The sequence below is a fragment of the Patiria miniata genome, unplaced genomic scaffold (assembly GCF_015706575.1).
Source record: "Patiria miniata isolate m_02_andy unplaced genomic scaffold, ASM1570657v1 HiC_scaffold_3, whole genome shotgun sequence".
NCBI classification, from domain to species: Eukaryota; Metazoa; Echinodermata; class Asteroidea; order Valvatida; family Asterinidae; genus Patiria; species Patiria miniata.
The window spans coordinates 36,649,268-36,672,823 of NW_024037069.1; the positions used below are offsets into that span (position 1 = coordinate 36,649,268).

The window sequence follows — 23,556 nt, forward strand, 5'->3', positions numbered from 1 at the left end:
GGATCACGCCCAAAGTCACGATGCTAGCAACATTAGCAATGCTGCAAACCAGGGAAATAGCAAACGGGGATCACTCAGAGAGGATACGGCTTTTTTTTACAAATTTTCAAATAAACAAAGAAATTATTTTAATACACCTAGTTAGTTTTCTTTTGTGGTTTATGTGTCATATTTTATTCAGTTCTTTGATTTTTTTTTTGTCATACATTTTGTCAAACCTTGGAGCTGAAATTATTTTGTGTGAAAACCTAAGAGTTTATCAACTATGGCTGTCCATTTTCGACTAATTGATTATTCGAATATTCAAATATTCACATATTTGAAACTCAGCAGTCAAGTTGACACATGCTGCAAATGCATGCTGTACATGTCAAACATTGCCCACAGTCGTGTGTGAAGTTTGTTATCGTTTGAATATTCGCACGAGCAAATAGCTATTTGAATATTTGGTTTATGATCGTATATTCAAATTTTGGTTATATTCGGGACAGCCCTATCAAGGCTTCAAAATGTGTTTGTGTTTCTGTGGCACAGCACCCAAACAGCTTAAACAATGGACAGAACAAAATCTAGGAAGTTGTAAAATGACATTTTCAAGTCGAACACTCGGTAGCACACTATATTATGAAAATGTGTGTATTCAAACACTGACCTTTTTTTTTTCTCAACCCAATCCTCTGGATTGTAGGTGGGACCGTTGACCACTTTGTACAAAACCCAGTGCTTCACCACTCACCTGACGGCGTTCGGCGGTGGGTTCCAAGTCCCCATCAACGGCATCGATCTCTCAGACTCGGCCTTCGGCAAGCTCGACGAGAACCCGTTGGTATTCATGTTCATGACGTCATGTCTGTGTGTATACATGATCGTCATACTGTGGACTTACAAGGCCGACCAGAGGGATAAGGTCAAGGTAAGTGATGTCCAGAGTTGTAGTCCAGTACTTTTTATCCGAGTACATAGTATTGCTGAGTGCCAAGATATCGAGTAGCAGTCGCATCTGAGTACTTTGACCCTTGAGAAGGAGTACAGGTACCCAAGTCCAAGTACTTGGACCTTCGAGTACAAGTTTTAAGAAGCTGAGTCTGAGTACATGGACCTCTGAGTACAGCTATGAGTACAAATACTTTTTGGAGTATTCAAGTGAAAACAAAATTTCAAGTAATGAGATACCACACAGATGCTGGTTGGACATTGTACATCAGACAAATTTAAATGGGGACCGTATCTTATTGCATTTTGTGTAAATTCCGTATTAATTGATTTTTTGTTTCTAATGGTTTAACATTGTATTGTCATCTTAATTCGGCATGTGCTGCCACGATGATTTTTAATAAACCAGTCTATCTATCTAAAACATGTTATCTGTGCATGGACCAGCACAAATGAAATTGATCCTGTCCATATCTCAGTACAATTCAGTCAGTATCAATAAAATAGAGCATGTGCGTTTCCAAGTAAGGAGATTTTATTTGCTCATTCAAAACTAAATTAGTCATTTTTTTCCCTGAGTCCTTATAATCGGTTATGAGTACTTTGATAATCAAGTACGAGTTTGAATAGTCATGTCCAAGTACTGTGCTTCTCAAGTTTCATGAAACTCATTGTAAATTATGATGCATCGCAGCGCTGGGACGCTTCACATCCCTACGAGAAGCGTCCTGCGATTCATTTCACAAAACATGTCGTAAGCGCGATGCGCCATAGCACGTAGTATTTATAGTATATCCATAAAACATGATCTTGGTGTTCCAGTGGTTCAGACATCTGCACTGTCAAGCAGGAGGTTATAGGTTCGAGTCCCACCCAAGCAAGCTTGTGAATTTGTTCTTGCAAGCTGTTTTACGGCACTAAGATTATAGAGCTTACACAGTTATATTGGTATAAGGCAAAACCCAGGATTGTTAAGTTTGTGCCTGTGAGAACAATGTTCAGATGTGATTGAAGTTCGATCATCTACGGCATTTTGATGTCTTTTCACTCAGGCTGGAGCCACCCCATTGCCAGACAATGACCCACGTGACCATTTCATGTACGAGATCACAGTCTTCACTGGAATGCGTGCTAATTCAAGTGAGTATCCAGTATTCATAGATGAAACTTTTCCGATTTTAATCGGAAAACCGACTTTTTGAATTTTCCAACAAAATTTCCGATTTTTTTACAGTGTGTCCAACAAAATTTGATTTTCTGATGATTTTTTCACAAAATGTCATTTTATTTCAATCATAATTTCGAAGAAAAGTCGATGGAAATGGCGTGCTTAAATCATCGCGAACGTAGTTTTAATCTCTTTCACCAGTCGTTATTGGAGAGTTTCAACGGTAGAAACACAGGGCATAACACTGATCGGAGCCTTCTCCGGCTGCACAAAAGGTTAAACATTAACAGGCGACATGGAAAAATCGTGCGTGCGAATATGCAATGGTACCAGCGTGCGTACGTTGGCACCACCGTACCGTCCGCTAGCACATGGCCGGCCGGGACGGGTAGCCTTGTGAAGGATCCTGTGGATAAAATCATTATGTTGTGCGATTTTCGGAGGTTTCAGATTCAGTTGTACAAAATGCAATGCTTTAAAAATCATGATGATTATCTCGAGGATAACGAAGAGAGCATTAGCGAAACATTTCACTGGCATTTGTTGGAAGAGAAAGACGGTAATGCCTGATTTTTTCCCATGTATGAATGCAAGTGGTTGAATCATGGACATGATTGAAGCACCATGAACGGTGTCTTTCGGACTTTTCCCTCGACTTTCTCAAATAAGAAGTGAACTTCTTTATTGATGACTCCATTACTCTAACCGTAATTCAGGCATTTTATGCAATGAAAACACTAACCGTTTTTTTTTCATCGTAAAATTTTGTTTGAATCAAAAATAAAGCAGGAGTTGGTGTCCGGAAATTGGGCATGAAGTGTATTGTACATGCATGTATATGTGTGTAATGGCAGCGCGGCCCAGATTTCGGACACGTATTTTTGTTCGGCCTTTTTTCTGATTTTTTTGCCACATGCCAGTTTCATCTCTGAGTATTTCCTACTTTGACCTGGGACATCAGATAACTGAACTTCTATTCCGGCATGCAAAGAGAAGACAATTAAACAGTTTTTATTCTGAGGTTTTTCAAGCATTACTCTGCTGGAGTTGTGACCAAGTCATCACGAGTCATCACAAACTAATCTCAAGTCACCCTGTCTGAAGATAGTAAAAAAAAAAAGATGTGACATTCCTTAGTCTACTGTTTACTTTGTGACCTGACTTGTGATTTGACTTATGATCGATTGGTGATTGAAGTACTTGTGATTGACCTGCAGTTGACATGTGATTGACATGTGATTGGCATGTGAGCGACATGTGATTCACTTGTGATCGACTGGTTATGGACTTGTGATCGACTTGTTGTTGATTTTGTCATCTCATATCAAAAATGTATTGGAAAATTTGGGCAAAAGGTTCTTCTTTTTAAAAAAGCTTCAAACAACAAACTAAAGAGCAAGCAATTGCAAAACCTAAGCATATTGTTGGGGGAAAAATTGTTTTTAAAATGAATGGTCTGGAAGTTGTTTGAATCCAAAATAATTTACTTTTGCATTCTCAAAATCTGACGTTAGAGTGTCCGCCAGAAATCATTGGACTGCTGTAAGGACCTTTCAGCACTGAATCGACGATTTATGATTGTCTTGTGATTGACCTGTGATTCTCATTTGGATTCTCTACCAGACACCACAGCCAAAGTTTCGCTGATCATCACAGGCGACGCGGAGGAATCCCGTCCCAGGCTTCTAGACGATCCCGAGCGTAAGGTCTTCCAGGTGGCAGGCATCGACACCTTCGTCGTGGCTGCTCCGAGATCCCTGGGGAATCTGCAGCACATCCGAGTCTGGCATGACAACACGGGCAAGTCGGCCAGCTGGTACCTGAGCCGTATGTCCATCAAGGACCTACAGACGGATAAGATGTACTACTTCATGCTGGATAGGTGGCTGGCCGTGGAAGAAGATGATGGGCAGGTAACTCTCGGGCTTGGAGGCTAAAATTCGTGACCTGGGGTTAAGGACATGGAGATGCTGAACACAGAATTTTTTTAGTAAAAAAAATAGCTCAGCAGAGAAATTTGCTAAATCCTAAAAAATGTTCGAAAACCACAAGCTTTTCTGTATGAAGTAAATTTGCATTGGATTTTTCAATTGTTTTTTGCAGATTGAGCGTGTTGTTCCAATTGCTGGCAAGAGCGAGTTGACCAGCTTCGGCTTCCTCTTCTACTCCAAAACCCGGCGTAACCTGAGCGACGGCCACTTGTGGTTCTCGGTCTTTGCCCGGCCGGCTCGCAGCAGCTTCACCCGCATGATGCGCTGCACCTGTTGTCTCTCCCTGCTCTTCTCAACGATGATGTCCAACATCTTCTTCTACAATGTGGACGTGACAGGCGGCAACAGCGGCGGCTCGTTTGTCCTGGGCCCCATCAGCGTCTCCGTCGGCGAGATCTGCGTCGGGGTCATCAGCAGCCTGATGGTCATGCCAGCTAACCTCATCATTGTCCAGATGTTCCGGCTCTCAAAGCCCATCCCAGACAAGATCAATTGGTTCTCCTGGTTCCGGAAGAAGAAAGAGAATCCCCAAGACGGGGACAAATCTACGGAGGAGGTGGAACGGGACAAAGCTGAGCGGATGGACGAGAAGGCCACCTCAGAGTTGGAGAAGCAGTTGGAGTTTCTCAACACGGGCGACGACGACAAGAGGCTTCTGAAGTCAGCCCGGAGGCGGTCGGTGCGGTTTGCAGACGAGTCCGCAGGAATCCAGGAAGTTAAAGAAGACGGTGAGCAGGACGGCGGAAGCAACAACACTGACAGCGAGGGGATGAAGCTTGTCGCTGGCGTCAAGACCAAGAAGAAGAAGCCCAAGTTTATGCTGCCCTGGGGTTGCCAGTTCATCGGCTGGGTGGTGGCGGTGGGAACAGTAGGCGTCTCTTTCTGGTTGACCATCGAGGTAGCTGGCCAGTTTGGACCGGAGAAGGCTGCCGAGTGGCTCTCATCCATTGCCTGCTCCCTAGTCCAGGACATTTTGTTTTCCCAACCCATCAAGGTGCGTCTACCAAATCTCTATTTTTTATAGAGACAAGAAGCTTTGCAAAGTTGAAAGTCAATAAATGGAGGAATTTGCAATAGCTGCTGTTTTCCTTCTTCAATTCAACTTGTAAAATACTTTTTAGTGCAGCATTATATTTTAACTTGACCACATTTTCCCATCTAAAATTGGCGATTCAAACAAGGCTTGTAACTGAGACCCTTTAGCTCAAAGTTTGCATTGAAGGTGTAACAGGACTGAGACAAAAAATTCAAGTTTTTCTTTTCTCAAAGGCCTGTTGTTGTATATCTAAGCATTTAGTTCTTCATGGAAAAATGAAATATAGTATCGAAAAGTATATTAAATCATAAGAATGGCCAGTAGAGGTGGCCGAATCATTAACAAATCTAATAATTCACATAATAACAAATAAGGGGCAAAACGTTATTTTTAAGTATGAGGGCCTTAAATTAAATCTGTTCCATTACAGCGGATATAATTTAAATTTTCACTGAATTTTTTTTTTTTTCTTGGTCATAGGTGTTATGCCTGGCCACATTTTACGCTCTCGTCATCAAGCGTCCAGACAAGGAAGACGACCAGCCCTCCACGCCACACCTTAAGTCGGACGAGGAGTACATGCACGAGCGGCTGACAGAAGAAGAACTGAAGGATCCAGAGAAACTGGCTCAGCTGGAACGGCAGAAACAGGCCTGCCCTGTCAAGCCACCAGATACTGATGAACTAGATGAGGCCAGGGAAACCAGGTACTGCTTCAAATATAGATCCAGGATATTTCAAAAGGGGGGTTGTTTAAATTTAGTGTTCAAGTAAAGTCTGTGGTGAGCTCATATGGCTCATCAGCCATTTGAAACATGAAACATGAAACAACTGAGAACATTGCTATTCCACCTGGATGGGATGCCAGTCCATCACAGGTTACTCCCCAGCTAATGCCGGTACCCATTTATACTCCTGTGTGGACAGGGGCAAGTAGGGTAAAGTGGCTTGCCCAAGGACACAACATATGGCCAGCAGACTTAGCATATTTCTATCCCCCTGGATAGGATGCTAGTCCATCGCAGGTTACTCCCCAGCTAATGCCGGTACACATTTATACTCCTAGCTGGAGAGAGGCAAGTAGGGTAAAGTGGCTTGCCCAAGGACACAACATATGGCCAGCATGCAGAGTGAGCATATTTCTATTCCCCTGGATGGGATGCCAGTCCATCGCAGGTTACTCTCAGCTAATGCCAGTACCCATTTATACTCCTGGCCTGGGTGGAGAGAGGCAAGTAGGGTAAAGTGGCTTGCCCAAGGACACAACATATGGCCAGCATGCAGACTGAGCATATTTCTATCCCCCTGGATGGGATGCCAGTCCATCACAGGTTACTCCCCAGCTAATGCCGGTACCCATTTATACTCCTGTGTGGACAGGGGCAAGTAGGGTAAAGTGGCTTGCCCAAGGACACAACATATGGCCAGCAGACTTAGCATATTTCTATTCCCCTGGATAGGATGCTAGTCCATCGCAGGTTACTCCCCAGCTAATGCCGGTACACATTTATACTCCTAGCTGGAGAGAGGCAAGTAGGGTGAAGTGGCTTGCCCAAGGACACAACATATGGCAAGCAGATTTAGCATATTTCTATTCCCCTGGATGGGATGCAAGTCCATCGCAGGTTACTCCCAGCTAATGTCAGTACCCATTTGTACTCCTGGGTGGAGAGAGGCAGGGGCATGAAGTGGGGTGAAGTGGCTTGCCCAAGGACACAACACACGGCCAGTAGCTGGATTTCGAACCCCTAAACCTTCAATCATGAGTCACAAATACTGATCACTCGGCCATGTCCCCAGTGTTGCAGTTGCGTTTATTTCAACGAATATGAGTACAAGAACATTTCAGGAGTTAAGTACGAGTACAGGTACTTTCTGGAAGCAAAAGTACACTTCTGTGGGTAATTATAAACCAAAAGGACTAGACAGTTAATTTAAACAAAAATGAATGTAACATGTAAACTAATTTAACATATGCAAAAGCTTTAACATTTGCACAAGGAATTTGTAATCCTTGGGATTAATTGAGATCAAGATGGATTTTCTCCTTTTTTTTTTTAATCTTCCAGATTCAAAGAAATCAAGATGAACCAAATCTTGAAGGAGATTGCCTTGTACATGTTCTATCTCTACATCCTCCTGCTGATTGGCTACGGCAACAAGGATCCCAACAGTCATAATGTCTACACATCCGTCAAGAATACCTTCATAGATGCTCACTACAACGGCATCACGCCTCTTTCTTCTGTAAGTCTGCAGTGTGAACAAACTTTAGCCTACTTTTTGATAATATCCAATGTTAACTTTACATCTCCCCGACACACAAATCCAGCATACAAATAGTGAAGACTGAGCTTGCCAAGTTGAGCTTGATTATAAAAGTCTCAGTTCAGGATATTATTCATACTCAGTAAGTGACTCAGTTTCGGTCATTTAGTGAGTCAGTAACTCCGCAGGGGAGTCAGTCAGTCAGTTATTTAGTGACCCATTCAGTCAGTCAATGACTCGGGGGGGGGGGGGGGGGGGGGGGGGGGCGGGAGTCAGTCAGTCAGTGACTCAGCTTCAGCCAGTCACCCAGTCAGTGACTCAATCATGACTCGGGGAGTCGGGGAATGACTCGGTCAGTCAGTGACTCAGGTTTAGTCAGTCAGTGACTCAGTTTTAGTCAGTCAGTGACTCAGTTTGGGGAGTCAGTCAGTCAGTGACTCGGCTTCAGGGAGTCACCCAGTCAGTGACTCAATCATGACTCAGTCAGTCAGGGAATGACTCGGTCAGTCAGTGACTCAGTTTTAGTCAGTCAGTGACTCAGTTTGGGGAGTCAGTCAGTCAGTGACTCAGCTTCAGCCAGTCACCCAGTCAGTGACTCAATCATGGGGGAGTCAGTCAGGGAATGACTCGGTCAGTCAGTGACTCAGTTTTAGTCAGTCAGTGACTCAGTTTGGGGAGTCAGTCAGTCAGTGACTCAGCTTCAGCCAGTCACCCAGTCAGTGACTCAATCATGGGGGAGTCAGTCAGGGAATGACTCGGTCAGTCAGTGACTCAGTTTTAGTCAGTCAGTGACTCAGTTTTGGGAGTCAGTCAATCAGTGACTCAGCTTCGGGGAGTCACCCAGTCAGTGACTCAATCATGACTCAGTCAGTCATGGAATGACTCAGTCAGTCCGTGACTCAGTTTTAGTCAGTCAGTGACTCAGTTTCGGGAGTCAGTCAATCAGTGACTCAGCTTCAGCCAGTCACCCAGTCAGTGACTCAATCATGACTCAGTCAGTCACGGAATGACTCGGTCAGTCAGTGACTCAGTTTTAGTCAGTCAGTGACTCAGTTTTAGTCAGTCAGTGACTCAGTTTCGGGAGTCAGTCAGTCAGTGACTCAGCTTCGGGGAGTCAGTTAGTCATGACTCAGTCAGTCAGGGAATGACTCGGTCAGTCAGTGACTCAGTTTTAGTGGGGGAGTCAGTCAGTCAGTGACTTAGTGAATGACTGAGTCAGTCTGTGACTCAGTTTCAGTCAGTCAATTAGTCAGTCAGTCAATCATCAGTGACTCAGGGAGTCAATCTGTCAGTGACTCAGTCGGTCAGGCAATGGGAGTCGGTCGGGGGGGGGGAGTCAGTCGGGGAGTCAGTCAGTCAGTCAGTCTTGTGTCTCGGTCAGTCATTGACTCATTCAGTCAGAGGACAATCGACTATCCTTCCAAATCTAGTAAGAACTGTGACCATACAATTCCATCTAAGCAACAAATTGAAATGTTGCAATTCAAGTTTCGCACCCTCAATTTAGCTATTTTGTTTAAAATACAGGTCAAAAACCGACCTCTGTTTTGGAAGCACATCAAGGAAGTCTTCGTCCCGTCGCTGTACGCGGGAAATCACTACAATGACGAACTGGACGACGATTCCTTCCAGCAAAAATATGTCGCCGATCGGGCACACATACTGCTCGGCACGGCCCGTCTGCGACAAGTCCGAGTGTACAGCAGTGAGTTTCATTCCTTTAAACTTTTTAAAAAAAGTTCCCACTTGGACCAATTCATAGTGTTTCTTAATGTTAAGTATAGTTTTCTGTTTACTTTATAACAAGAATACTGCACAAGTGCCAATGACTGAAAAAGCGCAAATATCAGAAATTATTTACTTTGGGATGTGTCTGAATGTTCAATGACTGTTCTAAATTTCTACAAACCATGGTGCAAACTTAAGAACTTTTTCTATCAAACAAAACAAGATTTTACACAGTTTAGGGTTCTTGGTAAGAAAAATTTATTTTTCACAGTGACACTTCGTTTCGGCACAATTCGTTTTTAATTGTTTCACACTTTAAAATTCTAAAAGCAAAAATTGTATGAATGTTGGACTTTTTCCCCTAGACATTTTTGGGTTCACAATGTAGCATCAAAAATTAAAAAATACTGCCCTCTAAATAGTCCAACATGAAGTCCTTTTAAACGTCACCTTCTCATTTGGGTACTGTTTTTTCTGAAACTGTTTAACAGATTCCTGCAAGATTGAAGAAGTGATGAGAACCACCATCAACCACTGCTATGATGAGTACTCGGCCGCTGATGATGTGGAGATCTCGTACAACGAGGGATGGCAACCAGTCAACGAGACAAGTAAGACTGCAATGGCGCAGAGATTGACTAAGCACCGATAACTTTTGCTTAACAAAAACGGGTTACCAGCTAAAATGTCATGTGATGTACGTTGGTTGTGACTGGCCATGGTTCCCTTGCCGATTTTTTGCTTAACGGTAGAGTAGATCATTTGCAGCTATCCAAAAAGCAACTGACCAAGTTATTGTTGAAAAGCATAATAATAATAATAATATCGGAGTCTTATATAGCGCACGTATCTACCAACTATTAGGTACTCAAGGCGCTGGAGATATGTCTATTATTAAAGAAAGGTAAATAAAGTTTATGAGAAATATGAGACCCATTATGTAGCACCTTATAATGGTTTACAAGGTGCTGTGGCGCATATTGCAGCCACTGCCAGAAACACTGGGGCAAAACCCCTTCTCTTAGCGATAAGTGTTACTGGGTTCTTTAACATGCATATACACAACACACGGGACCTACGGCTTTACGTCCCATCCAAAGGACGAAGCAATAATGGTAAAGTGCCTTGCTCAAGAGCACAAGCACCATGTTCCCACGGTCAGGATTCGAACCCATGTACCACGGCACACGAGTCAAACACCGTAACCATGGGACCACAGCACCCCACTTTGTTTAAAGCATACTTTGTTTAAAGATAGTAATGGCACTAAACTCCCTGTGAAATTATTCTTTCTGGCATGCTGTCATTTTGAAGAAAACAATAAGAGAAGGTCATTTCCAAAGATGTGTTTAAAGACGAATTTTTTGAATTTTCCAGTAGTAGGTCATTTATTAATATGGTGAAGCCATGAATGGGTGCGCGCAAGCGTTGACACGATGCACACGTGCGCAATTCAAAACATTACTCGTCAACTTTTGAATTGAAATTGAGAGTCCAGAAAATTGTTTACTCGGAGTATACAGCATTCACTGAGCTGAAACATCATCAGGTTAGTTGTTAAGCACCCTTCTTAAGATTTTGAGCACTTTTGTTGCTTCAAACAAAACAAATGCACAAATGACAAATGATCTACTCTACCTTTAACAAGAACTGGTTACCAGCTAAATGTCATGGTACCCAGCTGATTTTTTTGCTCGACGCATGCATTTTCTAAGCCATAGTTTCTGCTGGCAGTTTTATAAGTGGCTGAGCTTGTCCCTAATTTCACAATCACTTGGATGGGAAGGAAGTTGAAACTTATTCAAGTGAATCTCTGAAAACTGTTTGCTGAATAGCCATTGTCTATTTTGGCCACATGTAGTAAATCACGGGTAATATTGTCCTTAAAATTATTACTTGCAAGCAGAACATCCACAAAGACTGATCTACTTTTTCTACTAAAAATATTCTGCAGCTGCAGCAGAGACAATTGAAAGCAGAGGTTTAGGTGAAAACCTTATCTCGGGGATAAAAAAAAAAAAAAAAAGTAGCCTACTTTTTTTTGTATATATACAGGGTGAGTAAAAAAAAGCGAAACCCAATTGTCAGGACAATTGTTTTAGTGAAGTTCTGCATGTAGCACTTTTAAAATCTAGGATATGAAAGCCCAATTCATAAGCTGTCTTTTAGTACAAGAATCATTCAAATCACTCATGTAATTCGCAAGTTACGGAATTTTAAACACAACTATCGTTTTAAAGTTCTGTCCACAAATCACAAAAAAGGTAAGTGTTCTTTCAGCAAAATGAAAACAAATCACATAGGGATGTGTGGGAATTGTTTTTGTTTTGCTGAAAGAACACACACCTTTTTTGTGATCTGTGGACAGAACTTTAAAAATGGTGGTTGTTTTTAAACTTCCGTAACTTGAAAAGTACTTGAGTGATTTGAATGATTCTTGTACTAAAAGAAAGCTTTTGAATTGGGCTTTCATATCCTTTATTTTGAAAGGGCTAAATGCAGAACTTCACTAAAACAATATTCCCGACATTTGGGTTTTGTTTTGTCTCACCCTGTAATTACTCTTTCTTGACAGCTCCCCCAGACTACGAATCCTCGCCGTTCCTGGGTGTCTGGAAGTACCGGGGCTGGCTGGAGCTCGACTCCTACCCGGCCTTCGCCGACCAGAACAGCTACTACGGCGGGGGTTTCACGGTCAATTTTGGCGTCGACATCCTAGCGGATATGGAGATGATTGACTACCTGGAGCAGAACTCGTGGATAGACCAGCAGACGAGGGCAGTGTTCCTAGAGTACGTGCTCTACAACCCTGTCTCCAACACCCACGTGCTGTCGCTGAATGTGGTGGAATTCCCGTCCATTGGAGGTGAGGCTATTTGAAAACACTGGAATCAGGAATCCTTTTAGAAAACCGTCTTGATCCTACCTATTAAGGAACATAGGAAAGTTGGTAATTACCCAGAAATATGTTTACCATTTTAATGAGAAAACTTGCTCTAATTCAAGATAAGGCTGATTCTTATTGATACCCGGCTGTGAAAATATTCTGCCTTAAATGGTATCGATCAGAGCCAAAAAAACAATCGAGGCGGTTTATCCAGTTACAAGACAACAAATTTTACATATTTGATGCCATCAAGCTAAATGAGTCGTTTGTCGGGAACTTTCATTTGGAGATTCAGGCCAAAATAGGGCCACTTCATCACATCACTTCATCACATCTCTTGGTGTTCCCACTTCCATAATTTTTGAACTAAAGATGGTATCAGCATGCGGTTTTCACAGCAGTAATACTGAGATTGTGCTCTTTTCAAATCTGTAAAAAAAAAATAATGACCAGGGTCGACAAACGACTCATTTAGCTTGATTGCATCACATAATGTTCACTCTGTTTTCTCTAAATAGAAATATCTGAGCTAAAACTTCAAAAAGGTTATCTGTGCACCCTTCAATAATAAAGGGAATATACAGCTTTTGTTGTAATATTCAGAATATTTCTGTACTTATTTTGCCTCCATTTACAAACTTTTTATAAACATTATTCCAAATTGTCATAAACAATATTTGTTAACTATTTAATTGATTTTGTTTGCTTTTTTTTAAAATAAAATTTGGTAGTTATATTTTGTGGGAGACTTAGCGGGCCTTATTTTTGGTCAATTTTCTGGGGACTGACCAACCACCAAGTGACATGAAGAGCCTCCTCCAGAGCTTAAAAAGAAAGAGTAGTTGTAAATATTTGTGCAAACGCCAGTGGATTCCTTTTTCTTCTGCAAATAGGCGCTTTCCCGTACATCAAATTCCAAACCATGACGTTGGACCACTACTATGGACCCTTTGCCTACTTTGTCCTGGGAGCTGAGATCATCTTTGCTCTGTTGCTGCTCTTCTACGTCGTCAGAGAGGCGAGAAAAATCAAGAAAGAGAAGAAGGCTTACTTCAAGAGCGTTTGGAATGTTTACGAGGTACAAACAGATGGATTTCACCCAACTTATCTTGATTTAACGACAGTGGCTTAGCCAGGATATTTCCAGTGGTGGGGGACGGGGGGCACCAGCATTTTATGGGTGGGGTGGCAAAGGGCGTATCCACAACAAAATTTCCCCTAATTTCCAGAGAGTTTCTTCCAGGGGGTGGGGGTTTGTGGGGGCTGGACCTTTTTTTGACACTAGGGGGCGCTCTTTGTCCCTTTCTCATCTCTTTCTCAGAATGATTTCATAAATCCACAGGGTTTAGGGAATTAGCATCAAGTTGAAAAGTGTTGGTCAAAATTCCCCTGTGGTTAATTTACTTGAAAAGACACTTTTGGGCGAGGGGAAAATTCTGTGGGTTTTTTTTTTGGGGGGGGGGGGGAAGGAGGCACCTGTGGAAGGAGGGGGGGTCTTGGAATTTGCCTCCAGGCCTCCCAGGCCCCCCTCCCCCCCCCCCCCCCCCCCCCCCCCCCCCCCCCGCCCTTTTGCTTTGTCACTGCTTAAGTCACCATTCAGAAGTTGAAATAGTTTTGGTCAAACTCAGTCACTCCTAAGGGCTAGGTCATACTCGGCAAGGATGTCAAAGCAAAGTTGCAACAGCTATTGCAAGTTTTCCCTCTGCGAACCGGCAATAGTTGAACACATTTCAACTCGGTCGAATTTCGCTGTGGAAGTTTGGTGACGTCAAGTTTGCTTCCGATTTGCATGAAGAATGAACTGGCGTTTATACTTGTTCAGCGGGACCTGAACATCACTATGAACAGATGTAATTTCACCCCCTGCCACAATTTTAACGCAGGCAGAAACCTTCCCATTCCTTGGACCACCTACTAAAGTTAATTTAAAAACTTGTTTTGTTTCTCCTTTTTGACGTGAAGGTTATCAACCATGGGCTCTCTATCGGAGCAATAGTGGCTTACATGTATCGTCTATTCCAGGCCAACGAACTCACGGCCGAAATACTGGCTGCCCCGACCGAGTTCCACAACTTCCAGTACCTGGCCTACTGGGACGACGTAAGTCCTATGCTCTAGATGATGTGAAGATTTCTGAACAGCTTGAGATATTTTGAAAGAAGTTCTAGCTGCTCGACACAAGAGTGTGCTTTTCATAGGTTACTGTTAAAAAAGGGAGGGGAGACGTTTGCGCTAATACCGTATGAAAGGAAGAGCGACTTAATGATTGTCGTTGTCAAGGCTCTTGTGATAGATCACAAGAACATCACAAGTCTTGTCACAAGAGAATCACAAGTCAGTTCGCAAGAATCAGAACCATGAAAGCAGAGTTGTAACGAGTCACTGATTTTTGTGACTCAAGTCGAGTCGAGTCATTTTAAGGAAGTGACTCGAGTCAAGTCAAGAAGGTTGAGTCGAGTCACGTTGTGTGGTCAATTCTAGTCAAGTCAAGTAGAATATTTAGCTTGAGTCAATTCGAGTCATGCATATTTGAATGCTATATAACAAATAAAGACAAGAGAGAAGGTCATTTGTATCACTAATAGTTATCTGGTTTGGCTTCGGGTCTAGATCTTTGTGACTCAAGTCGGACTCGAGTCGAGTCATTGACTCTAGTCATAACAACTCTGCATTAAAGATGCCTTCCTCGTGCTATTTCTAGTTTCACGGTCGTAACCAGACTTATTCATCACAGAAAAATAAAATGTAATACAATTGTAGTACAGTTGGTTAATAGTGAAAAAGTGGACTTCCTTTCGTGCACTACCTGTTACCCTAGTACTACGCGATACTTCCCTGCCTGTTACCCCTCATACTGCCCTGCCTGTTACCCCTCATACTGCCCCAAACACCATCAGTACTCTATGGTTTCATTGAAGAGTAAACACAATGTAATACAATTTTATACAAGTGCTGAAAGGTCAATGGGTTATTTCTTTTCTTTCTATCCACAGATATACCTAACGATGGTTACATTGTGTTTGTTCCTGGCGGTCATCAAATTTACGCGACTCCTGAGATTCAACGTTAAGATGCTCATGTTGACGGAGACTGTCAGTGTGAGTGATTCAGCTGCCATTTTCTTCGCATTCCAGATCATAAGTTGTCCGAGTTTGTAGTCGGGTGACTTGGGTACCTTTTAAGACTATTATAATACGCAATAGTTTCACAGAGTTTTCTTCCAAATTTGTGGATTTTTTTTGTTTTACTGTTATTGGAACATTTGTCGACAGCACAACTTTTTCCTAAATGTTCCTTCTTACTGGCTACTGCAACTTTGGTTCATCTGATTTACAACATAAGCTCAAGAATTTGGGACAAACATCCGCATTTTTGTGAAATTCTGTTGAATAGTCAGCTAATACACTATTATTGAGGGGGAGATTTGTCAGGATGTTTGCTAATTTCAGGATTTTTGTGATTTTGTGATTTTAGCTGATTTCAGAATTTTTTTGGTCAGGATTTGTCCTGATTTCAGGATTATTCATTTTCCCACAATCTCAACCCCCCCCCCTTGAATATTTGATTAGTCTCTGGACTTCATGCATGACCATTAGATGATGATTCGTGGTCTCCTTGGAGTTGAAATGGGTTCAACTTGCAAATTCACAGCACGAAAACTTTCTATGACATCATAAATTCGCATTCAATATGAACCAGCCTTGGGTCTCTAGTTGGTAACCGTTCATGGATTAGTTGTTTAAGCAGTCCATATTAGCACCTCGATTAATCCGCCAACAATGGGTGCTTGCGCGGCAAGGTTTTCACGTATTCTGTACGCGAAGGATCAACCCTAGCAATGGGGCTACCTCAAAAAATACAAGATACTTTGCCATAAGTTGAAAGCGGACTTATCACGTTTATTTTAGTACGTGGAAAGTAAGCCTATTGATCATGTTTTTTTGTTCCAACAAAAGGTTTTCACGTCATCTGGTCGCACAGTGATAGCAATCCAACATCACTTTCTTTGAATTGAAGGTTATATGTGACCTGTTGTGTCAAAAGCAAACACTTCTGGGCAGAGGTTGATATTAAGATAGGGCCAAAAAACGCTGTGGGGGTGATTTTTTTCGATTTTAAAATTTTTGCATATTTGTTATCCTGAACATGTCTAAAATACACTATAAAAGTTTGAAACCCTAATTTGAACTCTAAATATAGTATTTTTGATGATTTGTTAAGGTTTATCAGTTAAAGAAATTAGTGTTTTGTGACATTGGTGGCCATTTTCTCTGTTTTCTACTTTTCGACACAATGAACTTCAAAATAGCATAACTCTGCCCAGGAATGACCGGTTTCAAAAACTAAACCGCCTATTAAAAGGAAAAAGAACATATTTTAACAGTATGCAAAAATCTCATTTTTGACCTTATGCCCAGAAAAGTCTGATTTTGACAGAACAGGTCACAAATGGAGTTCTCTTTCCTGTTTTTGTTCTTCAGAGATTTGCCTACGAGCTTTCCCTCTTCATGATCATGTTCATGGTGGTGTACATGGGCTACGCTAGCTTCTGCTTCCTAGTCTTCTTCCAAGTCCGTGACTACAGAAACTTCCTGACGACACTGGAATCACTCTTTGGCACACTACTGGGTAAGGTTTATGTCAGTTGTTATCATAGAGCTATATTAAATTACTAGAGCGCTAACTCCTCATTCTGCGCGCGGAGACGCTTTGAAGCCGTCCTGGGCGCAGACATTTTGAATTCATGTGCGTGTTTGTAGAACATAATGAAATTAGATGGATTGAGTTTTGATAGTGAACTCTACATGCAACGCGCAAGTAGAACATACGCAAACAACTTAAGCGCGTCATTGACGGTTCAAAAAAACGTTACGGCAAAAAGCATCTGCAGCGAATACGCGCACGCGTTGCGCTGTTTGCGTAGAGCAAAATGACACGCTCATTTGCTGATCGTGCGTTTCGGTTTTGGGCGTATTGGCTTCGATAACGCACCGGTTTGGAATACAAACGCAGATATTATGCAAATAGCCGTACAAAAGCCGTACAAAATTTCTAGGTCTCCGTAGGTTTGTGCACAAACATGGATGCGCCCAGCAGGCATTACTTTGTACACAAAGTTAGCTCTCTAGTAATTGAATATAGCTCTATGGTTGTTATAGACCCCTTGCACAGAGCGCCCTCCTGGAACCAAATTAAAATGGCTCTATTTGTTATTGTTGAAATGGGGCTGTCTTGTATGATTGGTTTCAAGTGTTTCCTAAACAGTTGAAACCAACTGGGACTACTTAAAGTTAATTCAAATTCCAATTCAAATTCCTGTTGCAATTAACTCCAATTATTTCCATTTGGATATAGATCCAATTGGTACCAATTGGTTCCAATTGGAATTAGTTCCAATCGGTACCAATAGGTTCCAATTGGAATTTGGTTTTTTTTACCAATTTTCACCAAATGGTTTGTGCCAATGGGGCTTTTGCAAGTGATAAAAAAAAAGCGCTATCTATTATTTGCGCACGAGTCAATAGAAGGATTTACACTCAAAGAAATGGTTGACTCGTTATTTATTTTTCTCTGGTTCTGTTGTTTTTGTAGGCAAGTTCTCCTTTGAGGAACTGGTGAGCGCTGATCCTCTCATGGGGCCCATGTTCTTCTTCACCTACGTCATGGTGGTCATGTGGACACTGACCAACATGCTGCTAGCCATCATCTGTGAAGCCTTCTCTCAGGTAAGCGTCAAGAATATGTCAGCGTTGTAGACTAGCTAATCATGCTGGATCCCAAACCATCACAAGTCATCCGGTGCCTTTTTTCGTGTTTCTAATGGCTTGTTGTTCCGCGTTACAGTATACATTGTTTTTTTATACATTTTGTGCGTAGCTTTTATGCATTTTACTTGTTTGGTTTGGTGTTACGTGTTGCGTGATACCTTTTGCTATTGTAGCCATTTTCTTCTTGTAGCACTCTTAAAGGGAATGTACATCATTGGCTTTTGCTGTAATTTCCAGAAATGGAGTATTTGAGGGGTTAGTATAATATATCAAATATTGTTTCACTGACATGTTTGAAGTTTTATGTTCGAAAATGCTGGAAAAACCAAGAAAAACAAAATTGTTCAAGTAGTCTGGTTCCCTGACTCCACTAAAGATGAAATGGATCAATTTATAGTTGCCAGAAAATTGTAAGGTAAGGGAACCAGTCTAGCTGGCCTGCACCCGTTCATGAACATGTAACCAATACCAAACAAAATTTGGACTAAAAAAAGGTAAATTTGGAGCAGTAGTTGAAATATAGTTAGGTTTTTCCAACGGTGGTCGGCCGACCACCGTTGGAAATGTATACAAAAATACCATTTTCTTGAAAATGACTTCACACCAGGTGCCATAATTTTACAGGGTGCTTTAGACTGTCATTTACCTACATCCTAGTAAGGTATTTCTTAAAAACTTGGTAGTTTTATTTTTCAATGTTTGCAAATGTTGTATATTCCCTTTAAGGTGCATGTGGTAGTTATAAATAATTGATGTTTTGAATGCTTAAATTTCCTTTTGGCTTTTTATAGTTTTTAGGTTTGAATTGTTTTCTTTTGGCATAGTAACTTGCCTTCTAGTTTCGTTTGCTTCCGTGTTTTAGTACTTGTCACTGTGTAGCACTTTAAGTAACTTTCATATTTTTAGTATTTTCATCGCCTATAGGGTTTATAGTTTTTTATTGTGAGGCGCTTTGAGGTATTTTTTACATAAAGTGCCATAGAAATCCCTTTATTATTATTATTAAGTCAATTCAAAAGCAATTCCAACTTTTGATTGACTTTTGATGACTTGTGATTGACTTGTAATGACTTGTGATGACTTGTGATTATTACCTGTGATGACTTGTGATTTATTTGTGATTGACTTGCGATGACTTGTTATTACTTCCACTGACTTGTGGTGACTTTTTATTTACTTGTAATGACCAGCCAGCTGACCCAGGCGACTTTGGTGGTTGAGTGGTTAGCCCTTTGCACTAGTAAGCAGGAGGTCGTGGGTTCGAGTCCCACCCCAGTGATTGTTTTTCTCACTATCACTCAAGGACCACACTTAGTAGACAGTGTTAATAAAATACATCCGTGAAGGGCGAAACCCGGTATGAATTGTAGTAACATGTTCGGATGACAAGAAGGATATTTTCTGAGAAGCAGAAATCTTTGTTGCATTAAAAAATGGTGTGACATTGAATTTTGCACCCTGCCCCAACCCTAACACACCAATTTGCTGCTTTTGAGAATTAGTTTGAAAACAGAGGGGACATCTTTTTTTTCTGATTAAAGTTGGATGTGGGTGGGCGGCTCCATTTTGTAATGAGTTTTTTTGTTTACATTTTTTTTTATTTTACCTTTTGTTTTTTTCTGTGTCCCCTGATTTTGCCAGGTGAAACAAGAGGCAGCCCAGCGTAAGAACGAACTGGAGATTGTGGACTTCATGGTCGGCCGCTTCAAGCTCTGGAGCGGTTTCTCCGAGAAGAGAATCAAAAACGACGGCAAGGTGCACACTTACATTGAAGGTAATATGTCTTTTTTTTTAACTTTTTCAGGTTGAACAAAGAAATTCATTGGCGCAGGGTTTGAATCTGCGACCAAGGAATTGCCCTATCCAGCCCTATTTATCGTAATGCACCGGTCAGTTTCCCTGTGTGGTTTATCACATTCAAAATGACCAGCCAACCCTCACAAGCTTGGTGGTCCAGTGGTACGTTAGACCCCACGTAAGCTCAAAAGTGTAGGTACTAGTGGGTAGTAAGCTGTAGGTACTAGTGGGTAGTAAGCTGTAGGTACTAGTGGGTAGTAAGCTGTAGGTACTAGTGGGTAGTAAGCTGTAGGTACTAGTGGGTAGTAAGCTGTAGGTACTAGTGGTAGCTGTAGGTACTAGTGGGTAGTAAGCTGTAGGTACTAGTGGGTAGTAAGCTGTAGGTACTAGTGGGTAGTAAGCTGTAGGTACTAGTGGGTAGTAAGCTGTAGGTACTAGTGGGTAGTAAGCTGTAGGTACTAGTGGGTAGTAAGCTGTAGGTACTAGTGGGTAGTAAGCTGTAGGTACTAGTGGGTAGTAAGCTGTAGGTACTAGTGGGTAGTAAGCTGTAGGTACTAGTGGGTAGTAAGCTGTAGGTACTAGTGGGTAGTAAGCTGTAGGTACTAGTGGGTAGTAAGCTGTAGGTACTAGTGGGTAGTAAGCTCAAAAACATAATTCAGTGAGTAGTGGGCATGTGTTCAAAGTCGTCTTTCAGTAAACTACCAGGGCGTGCCGGGTGAAGTTCTGAAGGGGGCTTTTTATTGAGTACCAGAGCACCGACAGCTTAAAATTGCTTTACCAAATGATCGCTATTACGAACAATTTGTATAGACACCGTGATGTTCGTCATAGCCATGTTCCACTGTATTGATAAAACCTTTGGCTATTTTCAAAACAGTGCTTCATTTCTCGCATAAGAATCATTTAGCACAAGAATCAGTCCGAAGTCTTTGATGTCCGAACCAGAAAGAAGGACCGTGTCAAAGACACTCCTTTTTTATATAAGTGCAAAAAGTAGTAAGTAAAGTCTGTCCCGAGCCAATGTGGCTCATCAGGCCGGCGTTTATCTCCGGTTTCAGTAGCATGAAACGACTGAGAATATTTCTACTCCCCCTGGATGGGATGCTAGTCCATCGCAGGTTACTCCCCAGCTAATGCCGGTACCCATTTATACTCCTGGGTGGAAAGGGGCAAGTGGGGGTTAAGTGGCTTGCCCAAGGACACAATATATGACCAGCGGCTGGATTCGAACCCCGGACCCTCTGATCATGAGTCACGAACCCTAACCACTAGGCCACGCAATCCCCTTTTTTATATAAGGGAACCCATTATAGACACGATGCAAGTAGCTGGGAGAGACATATACGGCTCAGAGATATTTATCTGTTACATCGCTGTTTTGTGTGGTTATTTATTTCATTTGGCATGGTGTCGGCGCTATTCTACTCACGCCAACCTAGTTAGAATGCAGATATTGGGCCATGTGAAATATTTACACCAAAGGGTGATGCAAGAAATAGTCTAAGCTGGTTGTGACCTCACTTGCGATTTAAATTTTCAATGACTTGTGATAATTGATATATAATGTGATTTGACTTAATGGGATTTACTTGTGATTGACATGTGATTTACTTGTGATCAACTTGTGATCAACTTGTGATCGACTTGTGATCGACTTTTGATCGATATGTGACCGACTTGTGATTTACTTGTGATTTACTTACTTGGCATGTGACTGACTTGGGATCTGATTTGTGATTGACTTGTGATAGACTTGTGAGAAACCTCTGATTGACATGTGATTTGACTTGGGATCTGACTTGTGATTGACTTGTGATTGACTTGTGATTGACTTGTGATTGACTTGTGATTGACTTGTGATTGACTTGTGCATTGACTTGTGATCGACTCGTGATTGACTTGTTAGTTACTTGCGAGCGACTAACGATTGACTTGTGATCGACTTGGCATGTGACTGACTTGAGATCTAACTTTTGATCGACTTGTGATTGACTTGTAAGGGCTTGTGATCGACTTGTGCATTGACTTGTGATTGACTTGTGATCGACTCGTGATTGACTTGTTACTGACTTGCGAGCGACTAACGATTGACTTGTGATCGACTTGTGATTGACTTGGCATGTGACTGACTTGTGATTGACTTGTGATTGACTTGTGATTTACATTTTAATTTGACTTGTGTCTGACTTGTGATTGATTTGTGATTTGACACATGAATGAATTGTGTTTGATTGATTCATGTTTTGACTTAATATGCGACTTTTGATTGACCTGTGATTTTGAGTTGTGACTCTTGTGATCGACTTGTGACTGAGTCAACTACGACGCCTCACGATATACCCCATGTTCATTCATCTGACCCCTGTTTTTTTATCTCAACACAAAAGGCATCGACCCTAAGCAGGCAGAGTGCGATGACCTCAAGTTCAAACTGGACGACATGATCGGCAAACTCAACGACTTCATCAAAGCTACCAAGAAAGAAGACAGAGAAGTCCTAGGAACTGAAACGGAAGAGGAGGACAAACCCAGAGTCATCTTTCTGGGATAAATAAAATATGCGAGGATCAGCGATGATGAATAAAATAGATTTAAAGGCATATAGGATCATTTGCATTTGTCCCAAAAGTATAAACCGACCGAATTATTATCACAAAGCTTACTTGGATTGAAGATTGTGCTGGTACTATAAACACTCCTGTGAAATTATTCCATCTGGCTTGCTGTCATTTTGAAGAAATCAAGAAATGTAGGTGATTTCCAACGATCAGTCAATTGACTGTTTTTTTGGAATAAAGTGCTCTATTGACAAAATCACGATTTGTGATCAAAACGTTGTGCATGGTTTTTCACTGTTTTCTCAAAAAGTGTAATATCCACTGAGTTTAAATTTCAACAGGTTAGGTTTGAACATCATTCTTTGGATTTTGAGCGGTGTTTTTATCGGAAATAAACAAAATTCACGAGAAGCAAACGGTCCTATTTGCCTTTGATATTAGAAAGTATTTTAAAAAAATAATAGTATTGTAATTACTCTAAAGGAGCTATTGTTTTTGTTATTGGTTTTTAAAAATTGAACTTGTAGTAGATGGCTATATTGTATTAACTAGCAATTGAAGGAATTTTATTAACTTTAACAATTGCAGGATATGTTATGTATACATTCAGAGGAAATATTTAAAATTCTACAGGGCAAGCCTAGAAAAATTTGTTGCAGTGCGCATATTGATTTCAACTGACATTACTTTAATCTTCAACATGTCAATATTAGCTTTTTGCCCTTCACCAACGTTTAAACACTGTATACTCAGTGTGTTACTTCCCGAGTGAAAGTTGGAAAAAAATCACTCGGGAGGGACTCGAACCCATGACCTCCTGCTTTCTAGTGCAGATGTCTTACCACTCGACCACCGAGCCTATGGGATCGGTTGGCTGGTTCGAATCTGATGTTCATAACTTTGCATAGTTATCCATCTTCTATTAAAATATGATTATTTAATATTAGGAACATGCGAAGAGCATGCCCAAAATATAGATACATTCATAAGTTTGTACCAGAAATAATACCAACTACAGTAAGTTAGCGTCCCCTTTTGAAATTTCCAGCACTACCAAATTTTGACTACCTAGGGCAGACAAATTCATGGACATGATAAAGATGGTTCCTAGCATGTGTTATGTTTGGATTTTTTCTCCCTCTTTTCCAGTTTACATACACAGATCATTTTACATTCATGTATTGAAATGATAAGATGCAATTCTTTTCATAAACTATTGTGTAAGAAAATTAGTAACTGCTGACTGTTTTGGAGTGAGAATTCTATTAGCTTAAGGCATGTATTACATCGATGCCAGATTTTGACCAAGGTTTTGATTTTGTTTGGTGTTTCTGAATTCGGGATGAAAACTGACAAATAAAAGACCAGTTCAAGGATTGATGTTTCGCACTTGATTTTGTTGTTGTTGATTTTGATATTTTT

At 41.3% G+C, this 23,556-nt stretch overlaps 1 protein-coding gene and 1 long non-coding RNA gene across 3 annotated transcripts in view; both read left to right on the forward strand.

Moving 5' to 3' along the window:
- Positions 1-23,528, forward strand: part of LOC119737008 — a 61,905-nt gene extending 38,377 nt beyond the window's left edge. For both annotated transcript variants that reach the window (XM_038211065.1, XM_038211067.1), the window contains 16 exons: positions 689-913; positions 1,986-2,073; positions 3,725-4,014; positions 4,205-5,086; positions 5,609-5,835; positions 7,198-7,375; positions 8,924-9,101; positions 9,616-9,735; positions 11,700-11,990; positions 12,905-13,089; positions 13,974-14,111; positions 15,005-15,109; positions 16,493-16,640; positions 17,604-17,737; positions 19,421-19,553; positions 21,964-23,528. In XM_038211065.1, coding sequence (XP_038066993.1) covers positions 689-913; positions 1,986-2,073; positions 3,725-4,014; positions 4,205-5,086; positions 5,609-5,835; positions 7,198-7,375; positions 8,924-9,101; positions 9,616-9,735; positions 11,700-11,990; positions 12,905-13,089; positions 13,974-14,111; positions 15,005-15,109; positions 16,493-16,640; positions 17,604-17,737; positions 19,421-19,553; positions 21,964-22,127 — 3,486 coding nt within the window. In that variant the 3' untranslated portion in view covers positions 22,128-23,528. The remainder of the gene's footprint in view (positions 1-688; positions 914-1,985; positions 2,074-3,724; positions 4,015-4,204; positions 5,087-5,608; positions 5,836-7,197; positions 7,376-8,923; positions 9,102-9,615; positions 9,736-11,699; positions 11,991-12,904; positions 13,090-13,973; positions 14,112-15,004; positions 15,110-16,492; positions 16,641-17,603; positions 17,738-19,420; positions 19,554-21,963) is intronic.
- LOC119737009 lies at positions 19,567-20,195 on the forward strand. Its single transcript, XR_005272333.1, has 2 exons — positions 19,567-19,796; positions 19,912-20,195. It is a non-coding gene; the product is annotated as an uncharacterized LOC119737009 (long non-coding RNA).
- Positions 23,529-23,556: the final 28 nt, after the last annotated feature.